At 46.5% G+C, this 22,297-nt stretch overlaps 1 protein-coding gene across 1 annotated transcript in view; it reads left to right on the top strand.

Moving 5' to 3' along the window:
- The window catches only part of LOC306775204 (copine-9-like), a gene marked incomplete at its 5' end in the record, with an annotated part of 176,786 nt that extends 154,836 nt beyond the window's left edge, over nucleotides 1-21,950 (top strand). The window contains 3 exons of the mRNA XM_079265512.1: nucleotides 6,788-6,890; nucleotides 8,595-8,652; nucleotides 21,316-21,950. Coding sequence (XP_079121638.1) covers nucleotides 6,788-6,890; nucleotides 8,595-8,652; nucleotides 21,316-21,695 — 541 coding nt within the window. The 3' untranslated portion in view covers nucleotides 21,696-21,950. The remainder of the gene's footprint in view (nucleotides 1-6,787; nucleotides 6,891-8,594; nucleotides 8,653-21,315) is intronic.
- Nucleotides 21,951-22,297: the final 347 nt, after the last annotated feature.

The raw sequence follows: 22,297 nt of genomic DNA, 5'->3' as shown, positions 1-22,297 counted from the left end.
AATGTGTATGAATGTTGGTTAGTTCAGATCGACAGGTGGCCTCTTGCATGGTAACCCCCGCCATCAGTGTATGACTGGGTGTGAATGGGTGGAAATGGATCCCGCAAGATAGATGATGGGTCGTTTTCCTCACGCTTATTCGTATCATTGATGGTTCACTGAACAGGCCTACAGGGTACAGGCCCAGGGGCCCCTGGACCAAGGCCTCATTATGAAGTGACTGCTCACATTTCAATCAGGACAGACAAGTCAGATGAAGAAAAGGTAATTGTTTATTATTAACAGATGATATGGGATGATAAAGTCTTGACAGAGTCTTAGGAGCTTGGACTCTACGGGGAGGTTTGTAATGGAGGGGCGTCTGCCCTGAGCAGCAGCACGATAACCCCCACGTGGAGCCCAGACACTGGTGGTGGTGGTGGTGGCTGATAGAAAGCTGATGAAGCTGATGAAGACTGGGAGGAGATGAGGAGGTGGAGGGTTGCGTAACAGCAGCATGAACGTACTGAAGGTAGAGAGACAATCATATTTAAAAGAGACAGCAGCAGATGATGATAGACTAACGGTGTCATTGTTTTGTTGTAACATACATAGGTATGAAGAAGTTATCAAACCGTGTCTTCCTGCTCAACCCTGCAGTACATCATCCTTCAAGCTCTTTTTTAAAAACAAATACAATTTGACATCTTTATTGGAGCACAGCCGGTGTTTAGTGGATGGTGGCTTGTTATTACCTGCTATTGTATTTTTAGCCCAAAAATGAATCAATAATTGAATATGTCCCCGTTGCGTGTGATTGTGGTTGCATAATCACATGGAGTGTAGCAGTGCTGTGTTGTTCAGATGTGGGCTCAAGAGCTTCAAAGCTCCCAAACTTTATTTCCTTTCCTTTTTTCTCTCATCTTTGTGTCGTTTTTTTTCCATGTCTCCAGATACTTTTCCTTTGTGATCATCAAATGCACCTTTTTTCATTTCGACAACTCCATCTATCCTCCCGCCCGCCACGTCATTTTATGTGGCCCGCGAATCCGCCAGCAAAAAAAAAAAGAAGGAATTTTTTCTTTTTTTTTGGAAAAATAATTAAAAGTTAGACTTGAAAATAAAAGTATCCCCAAGGTCGAAATTATGAGATAGAAAGTTGAACGGGTCTGTCTTCTGTGTTATGAGGCGTGTCGGTGATGAAGGATACAATTTACGTCGGCATTTTGACACCAAACACGGAGCTAAATTTAGCCTCCAAGAAAAACATCAAATTATCCAAGAATTAAAAGGCAGACTGCAATCACAGCAGAATATATTTACACAAGCTACAGCCCAGTGCATGCTGAAGGTATGTGAGCAGTGCTCCGACCAGATACAGACTTTTACAAATGTCAGTTTGTGAAGAAACACCATCGCAGACCGAGTTCATGAACTAGCAGCAATCTAACAACACAGCTAGCTAAGAGACGAGCAGGTACTTGTGTTTCTAATGAACTGTTGATGAAAGCACAGACAACACGGATACATCATCTATCCATGTTCATCAGACCTGACTCTCAGTGAGCAGCTCTTGGATGTAGCTGCCATGCAGGACGACGACAGGGAGGAACATTAGTGATGCAGAGAGGTGACACAAACAGCTTTAAACAAAGTTAATGTAATACCTTGTGTTTGATATTTGTCTTTGTTATTTTCTTTAATAGTTTGATCTTTGATAGAGTAATGTGGGTTTCTTAACCCTCAATTAAAATGATTTATGTTATAATAACAGAAATGTGTTTAAATATCATTTTTCATTTATATAACTGCATGTACAATATTTTTACACTTGAATAAACAACAATCAAATGCAGAGAGTTATTTAACAATATGTTAGGGAGAAGTTAGTTATACAGTCTTACAGTTACAACCGGCCCTTTGAGGGCGACCGTGATGCTGATGTGGCCCAGAGCGAAAATGAGTTTGACACCCCTGCTCTACGTCCTCGTTTCATCTGCTCTCCCCGCTTCCTCTCTGGCTAGTCCTCCTCTTTTTCCTCTTAATTAAACGCCCCGTCCTTCCTTATGTCGATCCAGCACTTCCTGTTCAGTCTTCCTCCTCTTCATCCACCTGATTCTTTTTTTGTTGTCATCCATGTGGGAGGTTTAGAGTAGCGTTAAAGAGAAGGAGAGAGGAGGAGGAAGTGGCATGGTACAATCCATATGTGAATGAATGAATGAATGAATTTTATTTATATAGCGGTTTTCACAGTACTATCACAAAGTGCTTAACAGAGCAGACATTTAAAAGCATAAAAAACACAATGTGACCCTAGGGTCAATAAATTATCTACACAGAGTGAATAAAAAATGTTAAAGAATAAAATAAAAATAAAATAAAAATAAAAATGTAAAACATATTTTAAGAGCAGGTCTAGGACATGGGTTTACTTTTACACAAACGCCAGCCTAAACAGGTGGGTTTTTAGCTGGCTTTTAAAAGTATCCACAGTATCTGCGAGGCGCAGAGTTGCAGGCAGAGCATTCCAGAGCCTCGGGGCCACTGCCTCAAAGGCTCGGTCACCACGGGTCTTAAATCGTGTGCGTGGGACTGACAGAAGACCTAGAGCGTTTGACCTGAGAGTGCGGGCGGGTGAATAGGGGCGAAGTAGATCAGCTACATAAGCCGGAGCCTGACCGTGAAGTGCTCTGTAAGTGATGGTGAGAATTTTGAAGTGTATCCGAGATGCTACAGGAAGCCAGTGGAGAGATCGGAGTACGGGGGTGATGTGAGACCGTCGATTTGTCCTGGTGAGTAATCTGGCGGCAGCATTTTGGATGACCTGCAGACGGTTAAGAGCAGATACACTGAGTGATGTGAAAAGTGAGTTGCAGTAGTCAATGCGTGAAGAGATAAATGTGTGTATGATCATTTCTAATTCAGGTGTTGATACTACAGATCTCAGTTTACTGATATTTCTTAGATGGAAGAAACATGACCTGGACAGCTGCTTAACATGAGGGTCAAACGACATGGATCGATCAAAGAAAATCCCAAGATTGCGCAGGTTGCAATGGGCAGCAGAGGAGAGAGGACTAATAATCTGCCTGATCATGGGGACAAACTCCTCTGGGGCAATAACTAGGACCTCCGTCTTAGAGTCATTGAGTTGCAAGCAGTTTTCTGCCGTCCAGTCTCTGATGGCATTGACACAGTCCAGGAGCCGAGTTAATGTGAATGCCTCGCTGGGTTTAAATGACAGATGAAGTTGGATGTCGTCTGCATATAAGTGATAGGACACTTTATAGCTTTTTATGATCGGTCCCAAAGGTAACAGATAAAGGAAAAATAACAAAGGCCCCAGAACCGAGCCCTGCGGTACACCACAAGAAAGTGGAGAGGTAACAGACACAAAATCACCCACAGAGACATTGAAACTTCTGTCACTGAGGTAAGATGTAAACCAGTCTAACGCTATGCCAGATATGCCCACCCAATCACGAAGCCTCTTAATCAGGATGTCATGGTCTACAGCAGCGGTTCCCAAACTTTTTAGGCCGCGCACCCCCTTCTACATCCCGACCGGGTTCGCGCACCCCCCCCCTTAATAAAAAAAAAAAAAAAAGAAGCAACAGAGCCTTTTAGCCTTCATAGCCGCATAAGAATCGGACCAATGAGAGAACAGTTTGCTCGCGCGTGGCATTTGTTTACAAGATTTAGTCCGCTGTTAAATGTTGCAGTGTGAACACAAACCGAACAAAGGAGCAACTGCAACAAAGCAAACGAACTGAAGGTGTGAAAACGCCCTGAAACACTGCAACAAAGTTTCAATAACTTTCAGTGACACAAGGCGTCACTTTTAAAGAGCAATACTGATGGCGAGCACACACGCACAGGCTCAGAGGCAGATTATCACATTTAATTTACAATTAATGAGCGACTAATGTAGCCAGGATGTCTTCGGACAAAGCATCGATGCGGCGCGACACAGTGTTGTTGGACACCGGGATCATGTCCAACTTTTTTGCTTCTTTCTCCCCAATCATACATTCCACCATCTCTCTGGCAGCTGGCAAGCTCACGTCTTCGGTGATTGTGTGCGGTAGCCCCTTTCTCGCTATTCTGTAACCAGATATGAAGCCCGTAGTGCGTCATTTATAGACCAACACATGAATGAGACTCCAGTTGTTTTGGCTGTTTTGTAACTCCTCCAATTTCGATATAAACAATGTAAGGGGCTTTTGACTTGCACTGGCATGCTTGGTGTTCAGGTGGCGACGTAAATAAGAGCTTCAGACTGTTAGCCAGAACCTCGCTGCACACCACGCACTGTGGATTTGGGCAATCTGCGTTGCCAATCCAAGTGAAGCCCAGACACACATACTTTTCATCATATTTCCTCTTTTTTTTCCCAGTCTGATGCTCACTCTCGTTTCCTCTTTTTTCACCTTGACTCCGCGATGGGCCGATGTGCTCCCGATTTGTCTGTGCTGCACCTCTCCGTTCCCCTCGCCTCCGATTCCTCTCTCTCTCTCTGTCCCTCTCCTCTTTTACGACTGATAGCTTCAGATGTCCCACCTGACAGTTTTTAAATTAAAATTACATTTTTTTTAAATATTTAATATTATTACACCATCAGACCGGCATTACACTTTTCCTCTCGCGCACCCCCTAGAGGCAGCTCGCGCACCCCCAGGGGTGCGCGCACCCCACTTTGGGAATCCCTGGTCTACAGTGTCAAATGCAGAACTGAGATCCAGAAGAACTAACACAGAGCAGTCACCTGCATCAGCACACATGAGAATGTCATTTGAAACCCTCAGGAGAGCGGTTTCAGTAGATGTACGTAAATATACACGACCACACGCAACAACTCTTGCCATTTGCAGTAACTCATTGGAACAAGGATCATATTTTCACAGCCAATGAATTGTACGCTGCTCCTCTCCAACAGTAAGTGTGTGTTTACACGTATTGTATTTTTTGCTGCTTCTGTGGTCCAACGTTTAGTCTCTGTGCACTTGTGTTTTTGCCTGACACCACTGTGTGTCTTTGTGGGCAGAAAAGGATTACACAATTAGTTAGACAGAAATAGCCTAGTGTGTACCATCAAATCTACACATTCTGTAGAAGATGATCATGTGACTTAACACATTATTTTGTTGTAATTGCTTTAAAGTAAAGACAATTAGAAAACTATGCTGGTCACTGGACCTCTTGTTTTGGAGGGTCTTTCTTTCCAGTGAAGCTAGAAAATTGTGTTTTCAAACGTTCATGAACAGCACATCTATGTAATATTGCACTGCTGCTGAACTCAATAAGTAAAGATAAATATTATTGTGCTAGAAGCATTTACAACAGAAGAGCCACTCCCATAAAGAGAGAGAAGGCCCAGAGAAAGGCAATGGCTCCTAAAGGACAACAGCTGACAGGGAAGATTGCTGCGGTGCAGAAGCTTAAAAGGTAACCGGGAGGTTTGTTCTCATTTCACCTGCTGATACACTTCCCCATTATTCTGCAGAGGCAGAGAGAGGGTGGAAAATAGAGAAAAGATGAGGGATTGATGTGGAGACAGACATGATGACATACATGGAAGTATACAGCAGACAGGAAGGTGCAAAGAGAGATAGAGAGACAGTTTGCCATTTTGCCTGCTCTCTGCCTCGGGCCAGACAGAGTGTAAGCCAATCAAACGGTGAGACTGACAGCAGGTCTTCCTTCTCCCTGCTGGGATCCTCGCATTACCAGCTACACACTCACACACACTGTCAAGTTATGTTCCTAAACATGTGCACTTTCCCCACTTGAGAATGATTCATGAGTCTACCCGAAGGATTTTAACTGGATTTCACTCAATGACCAAACAACTTTTCCTTTTCCTCCTTTTATTTTGGTAGGTTCAGCATAGTAGTTTGTTCAATCATGAATCCATTGAAGCCATTTTACGATTCAGCCATTTAACCAATTAGGGATTTAGTGTAGGTGTCAAGGGAGTTCAGGACAGGACCCACTACTCTTAACCGTCCTCTTAACCGTCCTCGAGCCAGTAGGGGCCACTGAGGGCGGGGCAACTGTGGCTCAGTGCTAGAGCGGGTCGTCCTTGCGGGTACTCCGTGTCGATGTGTCCTTGGGCAAGACACTGAACCTCCAATTTGTTCCATTAGGCTGTTCCTGCGTTATATGAATGGGTATGAATTGTAGTTAGTCCTGATGGGCAGGTGGTACCTTGCATGGTTTTCTGAAGCGATACAGATGTCTAGAAGGGGGTGAACCAACTGTTGGTTGTATTCATTCAATTACGTAATACAGCTGTGGGCACCTGGCAGTGATCTGCTCTTTACTGAGTGCACCTGTGTAGAACCACAAAGCCTTTCCTAAATCACACCAAGTAGTTTTGTTGCCTAAATCTAACCAAGTTCTTTCCTGTAAACATGTGTTTATTTTTGAAAAGACAGTGCATGCATTGTGACGGCCCCTGCCTACCTTAAAAGAGTACAAGTGGGGTTTTGGCAGTTATTTGTTGCGGTGTCACAGGAACGCGGTTGCGGCAGAGTGAACTTTCTTACTTTAATTCTTGCACTCTTATGGTTTTGCAATTCGGGGACATTGCCACAATTTGTCACAACATGAAAAAATAAAGGTCTGCCAATTCAATTACTTTTGTAGCACCAAGTCAGACCAGTAATGCATCAAACGAACAAAAATCACATTGCTCTCAACGCCTTGTACCGCCACAACAGAAACACAATGTTACTCTGATCTTTGTCGACGCACATAGGTCAGTTAACCCAACCCCTTTGTGTGTGTTTGTGTGTTCTCGTGGTAGGTGTGCTGCAGAGGTGACTGACGGCTCCCAGTACTTTGTGCTGCTGATGATCACAGATGGCGTCATCTCGGACATGGCTCAGACCAAAGAGGCTGTGGTCAATGTGAGTGGACACAAAACTGCACACAAAACGCAGCAACTGTATGTGGGGACACCTCATTAATGGGTTCGGCATACATTTAAAGGGCTACTTAACCCATAAAATGGCCATTTGTACATAATCTACTCGTCCTGTGTTACCTTGAATTCTTGAAGAAAACTTTTCTCGCATGTTTTCAAGGTGAAGGAAGAATCACATAGTACCGGTATATTAAAATGGTAAGGTTTAAATGGTAAAGTTGAAATGGTAAGGTTTTGGAGAAGATGCATGTGTTTGGTAGCGTACGACAGAGCTAAAACATTGACATATTCATCTGTTGGCCAGAAACATGACTTTTGTTGAAGTGAAGGCTAATTCAGTAACTGTTTGCTGATTGCTAATGTGGATGTGACGTGAATGCTATCATCGCTGTATGTCCTGGCTCAGGTTAAACCAGGGGTCTCAAACTCATTTTCACTCCGGGCCACATGTGCTGGCGGATTCGCGGGCCACATAAAATGACGTGGCGGGCCGGATTCGGCCCGCGGGCCGGGAGTTTGAGACCCCTGGGTTAAACCATTTGTAAAACATGAACAAATTCATACAGAGCATTAATGCCATAGAGATTCATTATGTTGTCTAGGTTTTGAGATTTTTCAGTAAAATAAAATGTAAAATGTTTTTGAAGCGAGATGGCTCACTCGTTAGCTTTTTTCAGCATTGATTTCGGACACAACCATTTTTTTTTCCCGAAGCTGATTATTGAAGTAGCTAACGAGTGAGCCATCTCGCTTCTTTCTGATCTCTGTTAAGAGTTGCACATGCTCAGTACTGATCAGGCAGGATGCACCAATCTGGTAGCGTGTGACACCTGTTGTTGTTGTTGTTGTTCCTGCGTAAATGAGCTGATAAATGATGTGATAACGTGATCAGATCAGTGCATAGACTTGCATACCTGCCGATACCTGATCCAGAATTTTAGGCTGTTTATTTATTTCTGACACTGCGGTGTGGGAACAACTCCAATCACAGTTTCACGTTAGGTTAATCTCTGACCATTTCAGTGCAAAACAGCATTGGAGTAAAATGAAAAACATTATGGCCGCTTTCACTCCACACTAGTCTGACTCAGAGGTTCATCTAAAAATTCTGGAGAGTTAAACATTTGTGTGCAACTTTATGTTGACCAAGAGACTGTATCAAAGTCTGCATGAAAGAGGTGGTCTGAGATCAGCTCCAGTTGAATTATGGTAACTGTTCAAAGTCATTTATAGTCATGCAGACAAAAGGTTCATGTTTGCATTGTTAGCAACAAACCTGGAGCAATAAGAAGCCATACCGATCGACACTCGAGCCCAGCTTGATGCTACATGTTATCTTTTCCTAGGAGACTTGTGAAAAGGTGAGCTCACTTTTCAAGTCTTTGCAGTCCATGCAGGTGGCTGTGCTTCATTCAGTCACATGGCCACGCCCACTCAAACGGGATTCTGCGTATTTTCACGACGGCAGTAAAAACCCTGTCAGTTTGTTGATGAAAGGAACACAAAAGCAGAACAAAGAACCAGAGTGAAGACATGAAAATGGTCGAAACGTATTTAATTCTCATTGCAGCAAAGTGTAATTCAGCGTGTGTATATACTGGACATTAAAGCATGATATGCACAGTGTGTATTCTTTTGTGGGGGAACAGTAGACTGGCTCACCCCCCCTCCTGTGTTGTCTCCACAGGCAGCCTCCCTGCCCATGTCTATCATCATTGTAGGAGTGGGCCCTGCTGAGTTTGATGGTAAGTGTGTGTGTGTGTGTGTGTGTGTGTGTGTGTGTGTGTGTGTGTGTGTGTGTGTGTGTGTGTGTGTGTGTGTGTATTGGGTCAGTTAAGAGAGAATGCATTTTAGAAGGAAAGATAGAATACATTACAGATTTCATCACCTCAGCCAAACCAATCGTGGAGCCATTTCTTTTTTTGCCAGCCGTGTTGCTGCATTGTTGAAATATTTCAGATCCTCATGCAAATGTCAGCCTCTCAAAGCTTCCGCTGCACAGACATGTAAAGCCTCTATTCATCCCCCTCGCCCACCAACCATTTACACGCCTGTAGTATCAGTCAGATATCCAGGCCGTTTCATTATCTACCAGGAGACTGTGGTAAGCCATGGACGGACTGAACATGTTAGCTGCAGCACTGCAAAACCCAAAAATCATCTCACTGGAAAACACAACCTGTTACTTAATAATGAATAGCAAATAGGTACCTGCATGAAAAGTCCAGATTGAGATTAGTGTGACCCCAGGGTCGTACTCTATACAGGTGCTACTGATTAATTAATACAATGGGTCTCCATAGACTTCAAGATTAAATCATGTATTGTCATATGAACCACAGCTGATTTGGAATTTGTTGCGGAGCGCTCAACAACAACAAAACATCACGTAGCAGCACACATTGAAGCGAGAAGTTCTTGTCTTAATACTGCTCAGTCTTTGACAATAGGTACAATAACTGGTATGTCACTCAGGGTATTTGCAGGGTCATGATAGGCTGTAGTACAACGTTAAGAGCTCCTTGATGTATAGTTTGTAAAATACTTTCAGACCTCTGTACCAATCAGCTCTGGGTTGTGCTAACTGTAGCTTCTGTAGTTTCCCATCCGCATTTTGTGATGAGTGAGATGGAAAAGTTGTGTTTATTTCTCACTGAATGTAAGAGTCATGGCAGATATACACAGTTTCTATTTCCCCAAAGCCAGAGGCAGTATCTCTCTTCATTTCAGACCTCTCCATCTGACTGAGAAATTCTTCTTTTTAAAATAGAACATTCCCACAAGCTTGATGAGTGATTAACCACCAGCGGTGGAGGAAGTGTTCAGATCCTTTATATGAGGATAATTACTAATACCACACTGTGAAAAATACTCCACTACAAGTAAAAGCTCTGCATTCAAAACCCTACTTAGGTAAAAGTATGTAAGCATTATCAGAAAAATGTAAAAGTGCTCATTGTGCAATCAGATGTTCACTGGACAGGAAGAGGGTGAACACCTGTCATATGTAAAGGAAGTAAAGCTGTCAAATGTAATGGAGTAAAAAGTACAATATTGACCTCTGAGATGGAGTGAAGGGGAAGTATAAAGCAGCAAAAAATAGAAATACTTCAGTAAAGTACAAGTACCTTACATTTGTAGTGTACAGTAATTAAAGAAATGCACATATACAAGCATGTCTTTCATTAAAGTACCTTTCCTTCACAGTTCAGTCATGAAGGAAAATTTCCGTTTTATTTGTCTCCGGTTTTATTTTTATATCTCATTTCATCACTTCTGTAATTTATGATAACATTATACAATAGTGTCTGTCCCCAGATCTCATTAGAAAGAAATAACTGATAGAACTGATCAAAAAACTCCATAGCTTACCATTAAAGCTGCGCTGATTAATATTTATTTTTTTAACATGTGTAATGTAAAAGTTTTTTTCACAGTGAAGAACGCACAGAGAAATAATACCCCCCTGTATTCTTCTCAACTTGGTGGAAGACTTTAGCCTATTTTGGACTCTTGCTCTGGCTCTCTGGCTCTCTGGTCTGCAAACTCTCAATTCAGCTTTTTTTCTCCAGTTTTTTTTTCAGTTTTCAGAGAAAAAGCTGCCTAGTAACAAACCACAGGCGGACCCAGTTAGAGACTAGCAGGAGCAGGAACAGTGGCGCATTTAGCAGCTAAAGAGCTGCTAAACAACATATTATTATATAAATAAAGAAACGGCCTGAATGTGCAGCTAAAGAGCCAGATATGTCATTTTGATATAGTAAATGTCAGACCTATGCAGAGATCAGACTAACACTAAGAGATGGGAACTGTTTCAGCTCAGGAGATCATTGAATCATAAATTCCTGCGATCACATGGCAGACTACACGTTGGACCCAGACCAGGGACCGACTTTAGTGTTCACCTGACAACCACTTCATTGGTTTCCCAGATGCTGTGTCAGTGGCAGAAATGTGACTCCAATGAGTTCCCATGTGTAAACATGCAAGTACTGTCTTTATAAAATGCTGCATATAAGGCTTTACAAGGTGATAATATGTTTCACCTTATAATATGAACTCACCAGTGCTTTATATCCAATTTGTTAGAGTGAAGAATTAATTCATTAATCATATAGTATATCCATTTGTTTTTCTTTCTCCTCTTTGTTAGCCCTGTTGCTAATTATATATTAGCTAGTAAACATGTATGTAAACTATGCTGGGTAGAAAATACTTCAATAATTGGCTTTGCAAATGTTTTATGAGAAAGGAAATGCACTTGACATGCAACATATGTTGGTGGGTGACACTGAATATAAATCTGAGTTCTGATTGTTTACATGGAAATTCCACAGAGCAGCTTTAATCCTCATTCATAATGATGATCAATGTTGAATTTGGCCTCCAATTTTCACAAAGAGATCAGTAATGCCCAATCACATCCAACAACCCTACTTCATTTTATGTCGCATTACATTGCCCTCTTCTAACTGTAAATGATAATGCAGAATCAGGATTTTTAGAGACACGCTCTATAATAAAGCAGCTGCTTAATCCATCTCCGGATCACCCAGCAAGACAGTTAGATCTGCGCTGAGACCAGTTCTTAATGTAAAGTTCAGTCTGCTGTACAGAAATGGCTGAAGAAAAAAAAGATAGTCTATTGAAATGCACGAGTGTCTCTCTCAAATATAATTGGCAAAATGATTTGAAATGAATCACCAGATGGGGACCGTTTGGACCTTCTATTCAGTGTGCAGGGCTGAGGCTGGGGTCAGAGGTCAACAGTGTGTGTGACATAAAGAGAGAGAGAAATTAAAGCGGAGATGATGCGACTAAAAGAGCATTGCAGGAGGAGGAAGCACAGCATGGGGTGAGCACACATTTATGGATTAATCTACCTCAGTCAGGGATGGAATCACTGAGTTCTGTGTTCACCGGCTTCAGCCCGGACCCGGGGAGGTTAAAGTCCTGAGAGCAGAGCTGCTGCGTTAGGTGGATCATCTTTGATAACTCCTTGTACTCGCCTTCTGTCAGTGCCTGTCACGGGAGTTCACAGATAGGACCCAAACGCAAGACCACAGGAGACAGAAGTGACTGTTAATCAGCCTTTATTTAGACAGGTGGGTTGCTGGTGTGGGGCCCGTGGTCCGACACCCGAGCGGCAGATCGACGGTGTGAGGCCCGTGGCTCGACACTGGAGGGCTGGTGAGTGGACGGCGTGAAGTCCCGTGGCTCGATACTGGAGAGTTGACAGATCGACGGTGTGAGTCCCGTGGCTCGACACTGGAGGGCTGGTGAGTTGACGGCGTGAAGTCCCGTGGCTCGATACTGGAGTCGACAGAGTGTAATCCGTAGACCACAACGAGAGCAGAGCGGCAGAGCGCATCCACAAAACACAAGGAGGGCAGAGCGGCGAAGTGTAATCCCCAGACACCAGGAGGGCAGAGGAGCGGAGTGTAATCCACAGACACAAGGCGGGCAGAGGAACCACGGGGTTTCAGCGGGAGAAGACGGTACGACCTGACACTCCCAGACTGCAGGGCCAGAGCTTATATAGTGGCAGGATACTCATTAAGGGGCCCTGAGTCTGGTGTGTCAGGCTGCAGGAGGTGATCAGCTTGAGTGTCCTCAGCTGTGCACGATTAAGGGTGCGGCCATGGGAGGTGTCTGGAGGCAGAGGACAAACACAGAGCACATGGCACACAATAACAGACAGGAGAATGACAGAGCACATGAGGAGAGGAGATCAGGGGACACACACACCGGGTCAGACAGGGATCCTGGATCCTGACAGTACCCCCCCCTTAAGGAACGGATTCCAGACGTAACACAAGACACCACACAGGGCGGGTGGAGGGGGTCCGGAGGAGGGATGTCCCCACAGCTACAAGGCCGACTAGGGTGGGCGGCGGGGGTCCGGAGGAGGGGTGACAGGATCTGACCGACCACGGGACCGCCGAAGAGCGTCGGCCACCGGTGCTCCGGCGGACGGCCGGGAGGGCAGAAGGGCTCCGGACACGGGTGCTCCGGCGGACGGCCGGGCGGGCGGAAGGGTTCTGGAGAATAGGATGCTGGTGCAGCAGGGGCAGGTACTGGAGGTCTCTGCTGCTCCGCGACGGCAGCGGGCACTGGAGGTCGCTGCTGCTCAGAGACGGCAGCGGGCACTGGAGGTCGCTGCTGCTCAGAGACGGCAGCGGGCACTGGAGGTCGCTGCCGCTCAGAGACGACAACTGGAGGTCGTTGCGCCTCTGGGACGGCGGCCGGGTGTGGGAGAGGCTGCGGCACGGAGGCGGCGACAGGAACTGGAGCGGACTGCGGCGCTGAGGCGGCAGGAACTGGAGCGGGCTGCGGCGCTGAGGCGGCAGGAACTGAAGCGGGCTGCGGCGTAGAGGCGGCAGCGGCAGGAACTGGCGTAGAGGTGGCAGCGGCAGGAACTGGAGCTGGCGCTGCGGCGGCAGGAACTGGAGCGGGCTGCGGCGTAGAGGCGGCAGCAACTGGAGCTGGCGCTGCGGCGGCAGGAACTGGCGTAGAGGCGGCCGCGGCAGGAACTGGAGCTGGCGCTGCGGCGGGAACTGGGACTGCGGCGGCAGGAACTGGAGCTGCGGCGGCAGGAACTGGAGCTGCGGCGGCAGGAACTGGAGCTGCGGCGGCAGGAACTGGCGCTGCGGCGGCTGGAACTGGCGCTGGCCCTGCGGCGGCAGGAACTGGAGCTGCGGCGGCAGGAACTGGAGCTGGCCCTGCGGCGGCAGGAACTGGAGCTGGCCCTGCGGCGGCAGGACCAGAGAGCGGCTCTGGCTCCGCGGCCGCGAGGTCCGGGGATAGCTGCGGCTCCGAGACCACAGCTGGGACTGGAGGTCGCTGCTGCTCCGGGACGGCAGCGGCAGGACCTGGAGGTCGCTGCTGCTCCGGGACGGCAGCGGCGGGACCTGGAGGTCGCTGCTGCTCCGGGACGACAGCGGCGGGAACTGGAGGTTGCTGCTGCTCCGGGATGACAGCGGCGGGAACTGGAGGTCGCTGCTGCTCCGGGATGACAGCGGCGGGAACTGGAGGTCGCTGCTCTGGGACGGCAGCGGCGGGAGCTGGAGGTCGCTGCTGATCCGGGACGGCAGCGGCGGGAACTGGAGGTCGCTGCTGCTCCGGGACGGCAGCGGCGGGAACTGGAGGTCGCTGCTGCACTGCGACTGCGGCGGCCGGGACTGGAGGTCGCCACGGTATGGAGACAGCGGCGGCCGGGACTGGAGGTCGCCGCGGTACGGAGACGGCGGCGGCCGGGACTGGCGAAAGCTGTGCCGCAGAGGCGGTAGGAACCGGAGCTAGCTGCGGCGAAGAGGTGACAGGAACAGGAGCCGGCTGCAATGCAGTCTGACTACGGGGAGCCGGAGTCGACCGGGCCACTGAGTGTTCCGCTACCCTTGCATGGCTCAGTCTCCGGCTGAGAAGGCGCTTGACCAGATACTCAGAGTTCCCCAGAGGGTCAAAAACTCTCATCAGAGCAGTCACAAAGTCCACATACCCCACAGTATTAGGCTGGTCGCTGCTCACTGTGTACATGGCCCAGTCCAAAGCCCTTCCCCGCAGTAAGCAGACCACGTAAGACACCTTGGACCTGTCTGAGGCGAAAGTCAGGGGCTGTCGGTCAAACACCCGTTGGCATAGCAACAGAAAGCCTTGACACCTCCCCAGTGTTCCATCATAGGGACTCGGAGCCGGCACGGGGGATTCCCAGACCGGCGGAGCGAGGACAGGAGAGGGGAGTGCAGGTGATGGGTCCGGTGCTGGAGCCGGCTGAAGCTGGCCTGTCCGAACCAGTCCCTGCAAGATGCGGCCAACCCCAGAGACCTCAGCTTCCATGGATTGCAGGGCTTGACGCATCTCCATGAGCATCTGCTGGGGTGCCTCCAGCTGCGTGCTATATCCGGCCAGCGTAGCTGCTCCTGTGGTTGCTGGGTCCATTATGGTCAGGTCGTTCTGTCACGGGAGTTCACAGATAGGACCCAAACGCAAGACCACAGGAGACAGAAGTGACTGTTAATCAGCCTTTATTTAGACAGGTGGGTTGCTGGTGTGGGGCCCGTGGTCCGACACCCGAGCGGCAGATCGACGGTGTGAGGCCCGTGGCTCGACACTGGAGGGCTGGTGAGTGGACGGCGTGAAGTCCCGTGGCTCGATACTGGAGAGTTGACAGATCGACGGTGTGAGTCCCGTGGCTCGACACTGGAGGGCTGGTGAGTTGACGGCGTGAAGTCCCGTGGCTCGATACTGGAGTCGACAGAGTGTAATCCGTAGACCACAACGAGAGCAGAGCGGCAGAGCGCATCCACAAAACACAAGGAGGGCAGAGCGGCGAAGTGTAATCCCCAGACACCAGGAGGGCAGAGGAGCGGAGTGTAATCCACAGACACAAGGCGGGCAGAGGAACCACGGGGTTTCAGCGGGAGAAGACGGTACGACCTGACACTCCCAGACTGCAGGGCCAGAGCTTATATAGTGGCAGGATACTCATTAAGGGGCCCTGAGTCTGGTGTGTCAGGCTGCAGGAGGTGATCAGCTTGAGTGTCCTCAGCTGTGCACGATTAAGGGTGCGGCCATGGGAGGTGTCTGGAGGCAGAGGACAAACACAGAGCACATGGCACACAATAACAGACAGGAGAATGACAGAGCACATGAGGAGAGGAGATCAGGGGACACACACACCGGGTCAGACAGGGATCCTGGATCCTGACAGTGCCAGGCAGGGCCCCAGCAAAAGATCTTTACAAACTGTTGTCGCTCAACATGCAGAGCTTCTTTGACGTGTGCCTGATTCACTCTGTGATGCTTGGAAAGCTTACGCAAGTGATGCACGTCGCTCGCAAAAAGAGGATAAATCAAGTTCTCCTCTTGCTGGTTTTGGTGCTCGAAATGTATTCAGCTGATTTTCTTTTTTTGCCCAGGTCTGCTCCCTCGTTGATCAGTCCCCCCCCACAGTCAGAGAAGAGCCCTGTGTGGGGGATCAGCCCTTTGAAATCAAAATGAATCATAACCCCTTCTGCTCCCGCTTGTGTCATCCCCTCATCCCCTTTTCCCCCCTCAAGCGCGTCTGCTTTTCTTCCCACGCTGCTAAAAATACATTTCACACATATTTTAGGATACATTTGGAAAAGGTACGTTTTAAAATGGGCCACAAATGTGTCTGTGCTGCTTTCATTCATATAACGTTTGAAGATGACAGAAAATTACTCACTTTTGTGATCACAGTGGGAAATTTTAATCTTTCAAATGAGGAATATACAACATCAAGGATGTATTACTTTAAACTATAAGAAATGAAAAGTATAAAATAAACATCAAGACACAGCAAGAAGAACATCTGACCGACAGCACTTAATATATTCTAACATTTACAGCATAGGGGGGAGCATTGAAGATGTGGGTGGATCAGTCTAACGGGTGTCTGGGGGTCCCCTGCCAGACATCTTTTAACAGATTAAAGGCATTTCTTGTATTCTGGTGCCTTTTAACAGGTGGTTTGATACCTTTTTGCGGCTACACGAGTGTGAGAAAAATGATAGGTACATTTTGTAATTTCATCCAGAGGAAGTGGTTGGCCCCAGATCACATTTATGTGGCATCATATAACCGCTGCCATGATTTACAGTGTACAACATATTTTGTCTGTGGGATTTACTTTCTTTATATTAAACACTATAATTGTCATTACAAATGTGTATGTACCAACAAGTATTGTCAAAGCCTGATATATCTTCTTCCACTTGAGCACCAAATGTGTATTAATCCGCCCCGGAAAATAGTCCCCCAACAAATGCACTATTTACTGCGGTTTGAGTGATGTTTTTTTAAAAACTACAGTGGCCAACTGTTTTAGGAAGTTACAAATATGTAGATGTCAGAAAGTAGGAAACTAACAAATGGCTGGTTTGGGTCTTTTCATGAGAAGAAAAATATAGAATAACGACCCTTATTCTTGAATTTAATCACACACAGCTTGTCCTTATCAGTCAAAAAACATACTCTTACTTTTATGGATGTGTATGTCGGCTTGTTTTTCAGTCCTTCTGTCAGTTCGTCCACCACTTTGGTCCAGACTGAAATATCCAAACAACTAATGGATGGATTGCCAGGAAATTCCGTAGAGTTATTGATGGTACCCAGAGAATGAATCCTACGGACTCTGGTGATCCCGATTTTCCCTCTAATGCAGAAAGCATTGGAATACAGCTGTCGCCATGTTGTTTTTTTCCGCAACCAATGAACGGAATTGACCACATTTGGAATGCGGAGGATCGACGTAGAGACTGTATTCGGCTCTGGTAGCAGTAGCGACCTGTCAATCACAGTAAGCCCGCCCAAAAGCATACTCTGCTTTATGGTCTATTTGACTCTAAATGGACCATCATTTACTAAATGAACATCATGCTGTATTGAAGAAGACTTGAAACTAGAGATTGAGACCATAAACTCATGTTTACAATGTTTACTGAGGGAATAAATCAAGAGAGAAGTAGAGTCATTTTCTCAGACTTCTATACAATCTGACTTCTTTTTGCAACCAGAGGAGTCGCCCCCTGCTGGCCATGAGAGAGAATGGCTTCACTCTGCAGAGGTTGCTGTTAGCAAGTCAACATTTTCAGTTATCTTGCTAAACATCTCAACATGTGATAGATGGCAACACATTAAGTACAGAAAGTCATGGTACCCAGATGATGCATCGCTATGACTTTGGTGACGTTTCTTCAACTTTTCCTCTAGCATTACCACGAGGTCCGCAGTTGTGGTTTTAAATTAAATATCTCAACCTGTATTTGATGGATTGCCATGACTTTTGGTTCAGACATCCATGGTCCCCTCAGCATGAATTGGAGTAGCTTTGCTGATCATCTGACATTTAGGCGACTGTGGCCCAGTGGTAGAGCAGGGTCGTCCTTCAGAGGATGGGCGGTTCGATCCCAGGCTCTGCTAGTCCATGTCAATATGTCCATGGGCAAGATGCTGTCACGGGAGTTCACAGGTAGGACCCAAACACAAGACCACAGGAGACAGACGTTAATATAAACAGGTTTTATTTAGAATGTGTGTGAAGGTGTGGAGCCCGTGGCTCGACACCGGAGGGCTGGTAGCTTGACGGCGTGAAGTCCCGTGGCTCGATACCAGAGAGTAGGCAGATTGACGGTGTGAGTCCCGTGGCTCGACACCGGAGGGCTGGCCGCTTGACGGCGTGTGTAGTCCGTTGAACACAAAGGAGGGCAGACCGTAGTCCGTAAACACCACGGACGGCAGAGTGGCGGTGTGTAATCCGTTTAACACCAGGAGGGCAGAGGATGCCACGGGGTTGAAGCGGGTGAAAGACGGTACGACCTGACAACCCCAGACTGCAGGACCAGAGCTTATATATTGTCAGGGGAATCATGAGTGGGACCTGAGTCTGGTGTGTCAGGCTGCAGGAGGTGATCGGCTGGAGTGTCCTCAGCTGTGCACAATCAAGGGTGCGGCCATGGGAGGTGTCTGGAGGCAGAGGACAAACAGAGAGCACATGACACACAATAACAAACGGGGGAATGACAGGACACATGAGGAGAGGAGATCAGGGGAAACACACAACGGGTCAGACCGGGATCCTGGATCCTGACAGACGCTTAACCCCAAATTGCTCCCATAGCTGTTCCTGCGGTGTGTGAGTATGAATAGATAGTCCTGATGGGCAGGTGGCACCTTGCATGGTAGTGTTACCGGCACCAGACCTCGGGGAAATCTGGACCGGCAGCAAAGGTTACACAGGCTAGGAAGCACTGTGTAGCCAACTGATCTCACTGCATTTCCATTCGATCATAACTCAAGTTACAGACAGAAAACACGTTTTGCATACCTGTGGATTAATACAGAGAGAGAACCAACATTAGCGTCATGCTCAGGCCAGAGCTGGTTTTATTCTGAGCTGGCATGAGCGGAGCCTGTAGCTACGTTCTCTCTAATGGATCCACAGCAGCACCAAAGCGCCATCTACTGACGTGATCATGTATTACCTCGATATACAGTCTGAAAAGTGTTAGAATAGTTCAATACTTAACAAAGAAAGTGTGGGGGGTCTGTTTTAATAAAAACAAACATGTAGCATTTCATTTCCAACCTGCTACAGTAGCACCTGTCATCATTGTGTGAATGGGTGAATGATGACGTGTAGTGTTAAAGCGTTGAGTGATCGGAAAACTAGAAAAGCGCGATACAGTCGATTAACCATTATGTTTTTGGGTTGTCGGTCTGTCTGGCCGTCTCGTTATTGCAATTTCTTCAAACGTCCACCTGGACTAGATTTTGGTGATCGAAGGTGGTGGTCACTGTGACCTTACAACCGTCCTATTCTTAGCACGCAATATCTCAGGAACACCTTGAGGGAAATTGATCACATCTGGCACAGATGTCCACATGGACACCAGGGTGAACTGATTAGAATGTGGTGGTCAAAGGTCACTGTGACATCATACAACATCATAATTCAAGAGTTCCTATGCTATTACTGACAATTTCACAGAACTATAGGATAAAATGATGAAGTAATGCAACATGACTGGTTGGAGGAGGCATACAACTGCAAGGCGGTAACTCTACTTAGACAAGAAGTGACTGAATTTTGATGAACTTGAGATAGAAAGTCTATCTTGGGAGCAGTAGTAGGCAAAACTATCTACTTAATGGACATTGGGATGTGATTGTTTTGTCAAGATTAACAATTTCAAGTAGTGATTGCTAAAGATCCTTCTGTACCAACCTGTACATGTGTGTCCTCTTCAGAGATCAGAGGAAAAACAACGGGGTTTATCAGAAACCTAGTCTTAATACAAAGAGACAATACATTCTAGTGCATCAGATAATGGGTGCTGATGAAACCAAACTATCACCCGACAATAGCATGCTGATGTTTCAAAACGATCATCATTAAGAATCTCCCATATCTACAAATCATGTGCTGAACACATTGTCCCTATTAGTTGGTGTGTGTGTGTGTGTGTGTGTTGAACTGTGAATCTATAGGCAGACACGTGTCATATGTTATTCAGGACAGCAGGACGGTCTCTATCAGGCTCAGTATCTCCACGGACACCCTCAGCCCCACCGAATGTATTTCTTCTTCTTATCCCAGCTCTTCTGTCCTCTCACGTCTTTGTCCGTCCTGTCCCGATCTCTCTGTCTGCTCTTTCCCCATTTCCTCTCTGATACAAGCATGTCAAATGATTCCTCCTTCTTCTTCTTCTTCTCCTCTATTCCCCCGCTGCTTCCGACCACCATCTGGCCATCTCCGTGTGCCATGTGGAGCCTCACCACTCTCCCATCAGCATCCCTCCCTCAGCATCCTTTCCTTTCCCTTTTCCCCTTGAAATTCAAATGTGAAAAGAAAATGCCACGGATTGCTTGTCACTTTGCTCATCTGATGTGCTTTGTTGACAGGAAACTATAAATACACTGATGCATAACTCTGTTTTTCCAGTCAGGGACTTTACCTTCCCTTCCTCCATGTGGCCTATATAAGCACTAATGAGGTTGGTTTCCAGAATAAGTGATTGTTTCCTTTCTCCACTTGGAGAGCAGCGGGGAACAGATGTGGTACAGAGTGACCGCTAACCTGTCCTTAGTCTGAACTCTTCATTCGTCCCTGAGGACGGCTGCACTGCAGTTCCCTCTGCTCTTAGTTCCAGACATCATAGACACAGGGTTGCACCGTAATTATGAAGATAAATGCTTTTTATGCAGACCATTTCAATTCTCTGTTCTTTGTTAAAGGCATGCATGGATTTGCTTCATTGGCACCTTCCCTCATATAAGACACAGACCTGGGCGGTGTGCATGCTAACACCCAGTATATAGAAGTGTTTGTTATCAGTGTTGTCTAAAAGCAGTGGAGAGTTTAGAGGATCCGTACGAGAGGAATAAACCCAACAGTGAATAATGTTCTCGTTTGTCCTGTGAGACGTGATTAGCTTTGTTTACACTGGAAGTGAGTCAAGTTAGTCAGATAGCTCAAGTTCTTGGTTCTGTTGATTTTGTAATGAATTCCACTAATGACTGAGATTTTGTGAAAAGAAAAAATAAAGGATAGAAAAATTAACCACACTAGGTGTGGACTCACATACAGTAAGTACTACATGAGCCCTGGACACAGTTCACATCCCAGGATAGGACGAATACAATAGAATGAGAAACGATTCAACTTTCATCATACAATATAAATGATCCAACAAATTGCAATCAGACTTTTTGAATTTTTTTAATGCTTTTGAACTGTATTTGTGTCACTTTGATAGGTAAAGCCCTTCCTGTTAAAACGTTGCTATTAACAGTTTAATCAGTTCAGCAAAGGACACATATGTATAGTAGGCAGTAGTATAGTAGGCCGACCGGAACAGTTTAAATGATGTGTTTGTTGTCCGCAGCTATGGAGGAGCTGGACGGGGATGAGGTCAGGGTGTCCTCCAGGGGACGCTTTGCTGAGAGAGATATCGTCCAGGTAAAGCGTATTCCACGTACACGCTGCCCTGTCACACGTCTGGTGCTCCTCACTGTGACCAGCAAACATCTGCATGGAGTTGATGTTGTTCAATTACAACCTGAACCACATGGATCTGTCTCAGGGACACCCAAACATTCAAATTATAACCAAAGGCCTTTATTAGGGCTCTTAACTAGTAAAAGACTGCATAGAACTATTATGAATTCTGATCTGATCTGGTTCTTGGAATATTGTTTGTGTAGGAAAAGAAGACCCATTTTGTTAAAAGCAGAACTATTTGTTTCTGTTTTTGTTAAAAATTAATTTTAAGATCTGTTTTGATCAAAAGGCAAAAGAGTATCATAAATATCCCCTTATCTTGCCATGCACGAATGGAAGTATTATATAAAAGCTGAATTTAATTTAAAATACTAAGAGGAACTTTAAACTGGTTATGAAACACTCTCAATGTGATATTGATCCTCTACATGACCTGCAAAAGTAAACCACACCATCAACGAGAAGATGGTCTATTTCTATAGTTGTTCTTAATGCTCGTCATCGGTGCAACCGGCTTGGATTCTGGTGAAATCAGATGAAATCATAGAGGTTCACCACAAACTCCTTCAGCTCAGACTCCAGCAGGGCCTCCAGCAGAGACCAGCCCACCGTAGATAGACCACAATCCGGTTTCTCTGCCGCTTTTGACCTGCAGTCGGAAACTCTGGTGCGAGATCAAGAGCTCAGCTACCGGCAGCAGCGTCTCCTCCTCCTTCAGGAGCAGAGCTTCTCCTCTCTGCCCCTTCGGTCCCCGCTGGAAGCCGATACCACGCTGCTGGACGTATTGCTGGTCCCGCTGGAGGGAAGGGAGGCACGGGAGAGCCAGAACCAGGACTGAGAGGGGCAGACTGTCAGACCCTGTTGCA

Source organism: Melanostigma gelatinosum (genome assembly GCF_949748355.1).
Source record: "Melanostigma gelatinosum genome assembly, chromosome: 3".
Lineage (NCBI taxonomy): Eukaryota > Metazoa > Chordata > Actinopteri > Perciformes > Zoarcidae > Melanostigma > Melanostigma gelatinosum.
This window is presented reverse-complemented; position numbering and strand designations above follow the sequence as displayed.